The 8,848-nt window shown below is 57.7% G+C and overlaps 1 protein-coding gene and 1 long non-coding RNA gene across 5 annotated transcripts in view; one reads left to right on the top strand and one right to left on the bottom strand.

Moving 5' to 3' along the window:
- Cacnb1 (calcium channel, voltage-dependent, beta 1 subunit) overlaps positions 1 to 5,654 on the top strand; it is a 17,893-nt gene extending 12,239 nt beyond the window's left edge. For 2 of the 4 annotated variants that reach the window (XM_005394294.2, XM_005394296.2), the window contains 3 exons: positions 1,751 to 1,846; positions 2,272 to 2,457; positions 3,969 to 5,654. In XM_005394294.2, the coding sequence (XP_005394351.1) occupies positions 1,751 to 1,846; positions 2,272 to 2,457; positions 3,969 to 4,424 (738 nt within the window). In that variant the 3' untranslated portion in view covers positions 4,425 to 5,654. Of the gene's footprint in view, positions 1 to 1,750; positions 1,847 to 2,271; positions 2,563 to 3,968 lie in introns of those variants that run through there. The other 2 variants (XM_005394295.2, XM_005394298.2) reach the window with 2 other exon arrangements.
- LOC106149676 lies at positions 2,610 to 6,167 on the bottom strand. Its single transcript, XR_001235992.1, has 3 exons — positions 6,061 to 6,167; positions 3,343 to 3,529; positions 2,610 to 2,775 (listed from the first exon to the last, which is right to left on the bottom strand). It is a non-coding gene; the product is annotated as an uncharacterized LOC106149676 (long non-coding RNA).
- Positions 6,168 to 8,848: the final 2,681 nt, after the last annotated feature.

Raw genomic sequence — 8,848 nt, 5'->3', positions numbered from 1 at the left:
TTTTTTTGGTACCAGGAATTGAACTCAGGACTTTGTGCTTGCCGGGCAGGTGATTATGCCACTGACCTATATCCCCCGCCCTCCCAGCCTCTTTTTCTTTTGTTTTGTTTTCTTTTTTTTTTTTGAGATAGGGTCTCTCTGTGTACCCCAGGTTGGCCTCAAACACTTGGTGAATCCTTCTGCCTCACCCTCCAGAGAGCTAGGATTACAGGCAGGTGCCACCACACCCAACTTTCTTGTATCATTTTTGAGCGGTTGGAGAGGATGACGTGGAGTGCCCGGATCCCTGTTGATTCAGATGCGGGCCAGTGGTGGGAGCTGTCCCCCTTCCCTGGTAGCATCTTATGAGCTGAGCAGCCTGGGCCAGTTCCTTAACCTCTCAGAGTCCTCCCTTCCTAATGAGATGAAAGGGCTGGTGAGATTTAAGTACTCTGAGGTGGGGAGGTTGAAAGGATCAAAGGAGATAATGGACATAGAAACACTTCCTGACCTAGAAAGTAACAAATGCTTTCCCCCGCTGAGGTTAAGGGCCAGGACTCTGGAGCCAGACGGCTGGGTTTCCTGTCCAGCACTGTCATTTACCAGCACTGTGTTCCTTTGGCAAGTCAAATGCCAAGTATCTCTGTGCCCTAGTTTCTTCATCTGCAGCAGAGGCATGCCCAGGTGAATAAACAGATCAATCACGCGAAACGCCTGGTACCCACTAAGCACTGTATCAGTTCTACTTTTTAAAAATCCAGATTGCTTCCTTAGCATGTGCAAAATGCTGGGTTCCACCCCCAGTACCCCCATACACACACAAAATGCAATTTATAGTCACCTTTCACTAAGTGATCTAGTAGTGCCCCTTCTGATCTAGACGCATGGGTGTGACACACACTCATGATCCCAGCCACTCAGGAGGCTGAGGCAGGAGCATCACAAGTTCCAGTCCAACCTGGGAAACTTAGCAGGCTCTGTCTCAAAATAAAATACATACAAAAAAAGGGCTGGGGACATAGCTCAGCATTCCCTGAGTTCAATCCCCAATACAGAAAAAAAAAAAAAAAAAGAAAAAGAAAAAAGAAAGAAAAGCCACTGTGATATTTTCCCTAGTTCCGAAATCAACCCAAATATTCCATTTGGTTGTTGTATCTCAGTTTTCTTTCATATAGAACAGTTCTCCAGCTGGATTTTCATGACACTGACATTTTAGAGGAGTACAGGTCAGATTCTGTTTGTTTGTTTTTGAGACAGGGTCTCGCTATGTGGTTCAGGCGCAGGCAGGATCCTCCCGCCCTAGCCGGTGTGCTGGGATACAGGTGTGTGCAGTCACCACACCCCGCTTGATCAGCTGTTGCAGGCTGTCTTGCTGAGTTTGTCTGATGTTTCCTTATGACTAGCTTTAGGTTTTGGATTTTACTGTGATTAGGACGGCAGTAATAATAATTACCTAGTTGGGCTGTTGATCACAGAAGAGCCTGATGAAGTGGCAAACACACTGCTGTAGTCCCAGCAGTTTGGGATGCCGAGGTAGGAGGATTGCTGCAGTCCAGCACCTATTTGGGGCCAGCCTGGGCAACAAAGTGAGACCTCAGCTCCTCCCAAAAGCCCAGAAGAGCACTGGTACCTAGCAGGTGCCCATCAAGGGGGACCATGGTTGTTAGCCTGAGTTCAGGTGGGGTTGACCTTGGAGAATGAACTCGAACCTGCCTTTCTGCCCAGGTGCACTGCCTGGGTCCTCCAGTGCCTCCTCCTCTCCCTACACCAGGTCCTCCAGAGACTCATCAAATCCCGAGGGAAGTCTCAGTCTAAACACCTCAACGTCCAGATTGCTGCCTCAGAGAAGTTGGCCCAGTGTCCCCCAGTGAGTGCCCAAGTCTGGGGTTCAATGAGGGGAGAGCATCTGGGGTCTCCTGGCTTCTGGTCTGAGTGGGCAACAGAGTAACCAGGAATCCCTGGGCCAGGTGTGCCGGTGAAGATTGGGCTTTGGGGAAAGAGGGCTGGCTAGGCAGATTGAGCTCTGGCTTCCCTTCTTGGTTGGGAGCCAAGTTCTGCTCCCTGCCTGGGTTACCTTATGTCTAGGAGGGAGGTGGGCTGAGTTGGACCCTCAGACCACTTGCAGCGCTGCCCATTGTCTGCTATGAGCTTCCTCCTTCCCTCCACCTCAGAGGACACTTCATAACCTTGTCCTTCAACCCCTTGGCTCCACCCACTGCACCCAGGCCACACCTTCAACCCTTGGTCACGCCCCTCGCTCACCCCAGCCCCGCCCCTAACCCCCCTCCACAGGAAATGTTTGACATCATCCTGGACGAGAACCAATTGGAGGACGCTTGCGAGCACCTAGCCGAGTACTTGGAAGCCTATTGGAAGGCCACGCATCCTCCCAGCAGCACGCCGCCCAATCCGCTGCTGAACCGCACCATGGCTACGGCAGCGTTAGCTGCCAGCCCCGCCCCCGTCTCCAACCTCCAGGTACAGGTGCTCACATCGCTCAGGAGGAACCTCAGCTTCTGGGGCGGGCTGGAGGCCTCGCAGCGGGGCGGGGCGGTGCCCCAGCAGCAGGAGCACGCCATGTAGCTGTGTTCCGCTGTGTTCCTTCCGCCCTAGAGTGCAGGAACGTGAGGGAAGGAAGGGAAGAGCTTTATTTTGTAAAAAACGTGGTGAGCGGCAGCTTCCGGTGTCTGTGGTTTTTGGTGGGACTGGGATTGGCTGGTGCTGCCTTCCTGGGCGTGCGGCTGTAGGACTCCTGTTGGCTGGGAGGCCTGACCAGAGCCCTCGTAGGAGCAACGACTGCGAAGAAAATAGAACATAAGGAAGTTCTCCACTGGACTCCACAGAGCAGGGGCCCTCAGACCCGGGAGCCAGAGAGCAGGGACGTCCGATTCCGAGGCTGTCCCTTCCCTGCTCGTGTCATCAGGAGCACCCATAAGCCGCTGCAGGCCTTCCTCCATTCCAGTCCCGCAGTACAGGATGGGCGCTGCTGGGGCTGCCCCATCCGGCCTCGCCCTCTTCCCAAGGGAAACCACGGCCCATCCCTGTGACCACACCATTCAGTACACGGTTAGGGCCGGCAGAAATCCATCAAGGCATCGAGGATTGCTGCTTTTAAACTTGGTTTTCAGCGGCACCTGTTCAGTGAACCTTTGGCTAAGGCACCCCTGCTCCGGTTGCAGAGAGCTGGGACCCTCCCTTCACTTCCTTGGGGCCCGGGGAACACCTCTGTGCCCCCCCGACCCCCAATCTCACACTGCAGCTGAGAAACTGATGCCTGTCGGCTCGGGGCCTCACAGTTTGAGGCGGCAGAGGCAAGACTAGGACAGGTGTGCCCTACCTGGCACCCTCTGTGGTGGAGCTCACCTTCACGTGGCATTTAGTGACAAGGACAGTGGGCCACACCATGGCTTGGGGGCAGAGGAGGAGCCCCACAACTCCACATAGCCTGGAGAGGAACAGCTCGCGTGGGTCCCTCTGAAAGGGTGTGGCTCAGTGTGACTTGCGCGGCTGCAGAAGCTGGGTCCGGGGCTTTGAGCTGCTGTCTCTTAATCTATGTAGAAAACGGGAGTCCTCCACTAACCCAGTCAGCCACTAACGAGTAGCAGTGCTGATGAGCTGTTAATGATGGTTAAACCCCAGGCAGCCTCCATAACCGAACTGAGGAAGTGATGACTAATCGCTCAGGGCCCCTGCCATGGTTACCAGAGGGCTGTGGCCTCTGTAAGGGGCACCCCCAACCCTAACAAAAGAGCAGATGCCCTGAGGCCTGACCTCTGGCTGGGCTCTGGAACGCCCACTGCCAGTGCAGCGCGCCCCTCCTTCCTCCTCCTGCAGGATGGGTGGATGCATGGACAGATGGATGAGGGGTCGTGGTGCCTGAGGTCGTGGTGCAGTCACTAACTTGCCTTGCTTTGTTGTGTTTTTCTCACCCTTGCCTCCTCTGCATGGCGTCTGCTGTCCGTCCGTTCGTCCGTCCGTCTGCTAACCAGGGACCCTACCTTGCTTCTGGGGACCAGCCGCTGGAGCGGGCCACGGGGGAGCACGCCAGTGTGTGCGAGTACCCAGGGGAACCGGGCCAGCCCCCGGGCCGCCACCCCCCAGGCAGGGCGGGCACCGTTCGGGCGCTGTCCCGCCAAGACACCTTTGACGCCGAGACCCCTGGCAGCCGAAACTCGGCCTACACAGAGCCGGGAGACTCATGCGTGGACATGGAGACGGACCCCTCTGAGGGCCCAGGGCCCGGGGACCCCGCGGGGGGCGGCACCCCGCCCGTGCACCAGGGCTCCTGGGAGGAGGAGGAGGAGGAGGACTACGGGGAGGATCTGCCCGACAACCGAGGCCGCGCTGGGAGCAAGGCCCGCTACTGCGCCGAGGGTGGGGGCCCGGTCCTGGGGCGCAACAAGAACGAGCTGGAGGGCTGGGGCCGGGGCGTCTACATCCGCTGAGGGGGGAGCACGTGGGAGGGAGGGACGGGGGCTCCTATGGGCGGGCCTTGCCTCCGGAGGCCGCAGTCATCGCCCACTTTTAGATGCCTTTCCTCGGTGTTGGAGTTTTTGGGGGTACCCGCCTGGCTCCTGGGCACCCCTTAAACCCCAGCTGTGGGGTTTCCTTATCTGCTGAGGAGGAATGGGGATACCCTCCTTTTTGAAGTGTCCCCCTTTTTCCCATCCCCAAGAGAAAAGGTGCACTTCTAACTTTCTACTCCGGGCTGTAAGTGAAAGTCCCAACCGGGGTGGCCCTGCTTTCCCAGCCTGGGGATCGGCCGTCCTTCCTGGAGAGAGCGGCCATAGACTCATCCTCAGACCCAGACCCGCCCCCGCCCTGCTTCCCGGCAGCGTTGTCCTGTGCATGAAAGCTACAGCTAGGGAGGCTGGGAGGGTCCCGAGCCTCGGATGCGGCCTCTCCTTCCTGGCCGGGGCGGCGCCCAGCCCTAGCAGCTGAGTAGAGCGCCTGGAAACGCTGCTCCCCACCCCACCTTCGCCTCAGCCTCGCCCACCCAGGAATGAGCTTTGCCCCCAACCTCCCGCCTGCTGCCATCCGACCAGGGGGGCCCTCTGCATCTGAGCCCCCCATCTCCGTGCCACCTGGGTGTGGAGACCTCATTCTAAACCAAAAAAAACGAGTCCTTCACCTTCACCTTGAGGCCCCAGGGGTGGCGTGGTGCCCAAGGGGTGACCCCGCCCCGGGGGTTGTCCAGGGACCTCGGATCTCCCGGGGAGCTTAGCTGCTGCTGCTGCTGCTGCTGCTTCTCTGTGTTTGCCTCTTGTACTCCTGTCCTTCCCTGTGCCCACTTCCCCCAGGAGCGGCCTTGGTGGCCCCCCACCCCTGGGGTACCCTTGGCCTCAGCATCCCCAGAGGCCAGCAGCCCTGCCCCTCCCCAGCACCCCAGCTGGGCCAGAGAGAGCCGATTGTGCCAACGAGGACTGGGCCCTGCCCGGCTGCCCACCTCAGGGATGGGCACCTCATGCCTGTCTCGCCACCTCCTGTGCCAATGTTGCCCCTCCCCCATCGGGGCGGGGTGCACCTTCCACTTCCTGTTTAGAAGACTCCTTTGCCCAGTCCCGCCCGGCCCCATCTGGTGTCCTGTGGCCCCTCTGTCTGTCTTCTTGTCTGTACTCCACCAGAAGTATTTTGCCACATATAAAACCGCCGTCCTGTCCTTCGCGGCCACCTTATGAGCCTGCATCTTTGTTCCGGGTGCACAGTTGTCTGCCCGGGGAGCTGCCCACCCGCTGTGGGAGCCAATGGGAGGAGCAGGAAGAAGCGGTGCCTGGGCTGCTGACTCCAGACAGTGCCTGGAATGGCACCTGCTGGCGCTGGCACAAGCCCACACCTTCCCGGGGTGACAGAGCCGGGGAGATGCGAGCTCAGGGTGCTGCACGACCCGTGCTGCTGGGGCTCACGGGTGCAAGGTCCAGGGTTTGGAGGGCTCCCTGCTCTGGCTTTGCCACCGTTGGCTGCTGCTGCCAGCTTTAGAACCAGCACACGGTGGGGGCAGGGCAGGCAAACTCAGGGACCCCTCTGGCCCCAACCTGAGAGATCGGAGAAGAAAGTTGGCGATGGAGCAATCACCATCTTTACCTGGCCAGATGTGGACCTCATTCAGCCCCACAGAGCACCCACAAGCTTCCTTGACCAGCCAGTTCTTGTTTCTGAGAAGACTCCAGTGCCTGGCTGCTCTGCTTAAATTCGCCCACAGGGAGGGAGGGAGGGAGGAGGGAAGGAGGGAAGGAGGGAGGGAGGGAGGGAGGAGGGATATCCTTGAAGCCTGCAGATGAGGAATTAGATCAAAGGGTGTGGTGGTGCATGCCCCTCATCCCAGCATTCTGGAGGCTGAGGCGAGAAAATCCCAGCCTGAACTACGGAGGGAGACTGTCTCAATAAAACAGACCAAAGAGGACTGGGGCAGGCGGGGAGGGAAGGGCTGACTGGAGCTTCCTGGAGAGCTGATGAGAAGATGGTGAGATGCCCAGCACCGCTCCGTGGAATCTGCCACACACCCCTGGGTTTATTCACTGAGTGAACACTGCGTAGGCACCACCCATGTGCCAGGCACAAGTGAGCATGGCAGCTCCAGAGAGGTCAGTGTGGCCCACTGAGCTGTCTGGAGTGGGCAGCCAGATCTTCCTGGGCCCGGGAGGTCCGTGGAGGTTTCCTGGGGGAGACAAGTTTCTCTTGGACTCTAGAAACATAGTTACAGGGCACTCGGAGCCCATTGGCAGAGGAATCTGGAAGGCAGAGTGTTGTCAACCTGGAGCCCAGTGGGGTGTTGGCAGGAGCAGGTCACAGCAGGCCTCGAGTCATGTTCGGGACTTTGGGTTTGGTCATGGGAAGCCCGTGTGCAGAAACTGAGAAGCCACCAGGTGAGGTGGCAACACACCTGTACTCCCAGCACTTGGGAGGCTGAGACAGGAGGATTGTTGTGAGTTGGAGACCAGCCTGGGCAACAAAGTGAGCTCAAGGCCAGCCTGAACTGCATAGCGAGACCCTGTCTCAAAAAAAAAAAAAAAAAAAAAAAAAGTTAAAAAAACAAGTTTGAGGCCAGCCTGAGCTACATAATGAGTTCAAGGCCAGCCTGAACTGCATAGCGAGACCCTGTCTCAAAAAGACAAAAAAAAAAAAAAAAAGTTAAAAAAACAAGTTTGAGGCCAGCCTGAGCTACATAATGAGTTCAAAGACAGTGTGAACCACATTGTGAGACCCTCGTTTTGTTTTTTAAATCTGGGAGCCGTGGTGCATGCCTGTAATCCCAGCGCTCAGGAGGCTGAGGCAGGAGTATAGCTGTTAAAGGCCAGCCACCCTGTCTCAAAAAAGCGAAAAAACAAAACAAAACAAACAAAAAAGAAGAAGAAGAAAAAGAAAGAAAAGAGAAAAAGCAGTTTTTAGTCTGGAGGGCTAGCATTTTGACTCAAGGGCAAGAGTTATTTTATTAGCTGTGATTTACAGATTAAGCTCAGAGAGGTTGAACTCAGCCTACAATCACACAGCCGTAGAGCAAAGGGCTGAAGTCCTATTTGGACGTAGGGCCTGGGTGCCCGTGCCAAGCCCAGAGCTCCTTCCTCTGCCCCGAACCCCGGCTTCGTGGAGGGTGGGGGCGGGGAGGAGGACACGGGTGCCTGGAGAGGTCTCTGACCCTCCCGGTGTGCCTTCTGCCTGCAGCTCCGTTTGCGGGACCTTGCAGGCAGGTGAGGGCATTTCGGGCTGGGCAGCGACCCTGGAGCGGGAGTCTTGTTCCTTGGTAACCACAAGTCCTCAGCCGACTCCAGCTGCTCAGTCAGCAAGCTGGCGGCTGTCAACTCCGAGGGTTTCAAGGGCTGTGACGGCAGCTGGCCCCTCACAACCCTTCCACCTGGCCCCCTCCCGTCGTCTGCCTCCCGGACAGCTGCTTCCGTCCTGTGATGGGTTCTGCCCCAGGTCCGCAGGAGCCAAACCGGCCATGGCCACTGGTCCTAGGTGTGACCGAAGGCTCTCCTCAAATACAGTGAGCTGAGCTACAGCCACCTGGAGAACCAACTTTCAGAGCCGGGCCAGCGGCTCCGCCCCGGACCCGGAAGAGAGAGCGGGAGGGACACAGAGGGAGGGGGAGAGGCGGTGCTGCAGCATCTCTATCCGCGTTCCTGGGGAGAAAGGAACCATGTCCTTCCCCTCCTTTCTCTCTCCCTCCCTCCCTTCCTCCCTTCCTCCCTTCCTTCCTTCTTTCCTTCCCAAGATCTCCCTCTATAGTCTAGGTGGGCTTTCCCATGTAGCCCAAGTTGGCCTAAAATTTGCAGCCCTCCTGCCTCAGCCTCCCAAGTGCTAGGCATGCACCCAAGTACCACTTCTCAGGCTATACTACCCTCATTTCAACTCAGTCCAACAATGGTACATCCTAGCCGAGTGCCAGGCACTGGACCAGGTGGGGAGGGGTGCACAAGGTTTGAACCCCACTGCGACGACTCACTGGTGTTGAGGGAAACAGCCTGGCTTGTCTCCAGTCCCGGAGTGGACAGAGACCCGGTGAGGCTGGAGAGCCAGGCCAGGGTCGGGGAAGTAGGTGCTTTTATGGCCAAGGGTGAAGGGTCAGGGCTTCTCTCGGACAGCCGGAAGGTCAAGGGTGACCAAAGGGGCCTTGAATGCCAGGCTAGGAGCCTGGGCTGAACCACCGCAGGCTGATGAGCTGGGCTTTAGGAGCCTTAGCAGACAGCTTAGAGCAAGACGAACCCACCCTGGGTTCTGGGGAGGAGGAGGCAGACAGACCCTTTGGTTGGGGGATGGCCATGAAGGAGGGAGCACTAGAGCCCCGGTTGCCATGGTGACCGGTCTCTGTCGACACCCCACCCCCACGCCGTAGCCTGAGTTCTCCAGGCCTTCCCTGCTTCTCTTTGTTTTC

Source organism: Chinchilla lanigera, unplaced genomic scaffold, assembly GCF_000276665.1.
Source record: "Chinchilla lanigera isolate Chin_1 unplaced genomic scaffold, ChiLan1.0 scaffold00050, whole genome shotgun sequence".
NCBI classification, from domain to species: Eukaryota; Metazoa; Chordata; class Mammalia; order Rodentia; family Chinchillidae; genus Chinchilla; species Chinchilla lanigera.
Note: the sequence above shows the minus strand (reverse complement) of the source record. Positions and strands in the feature narration are given on the sequence as shown.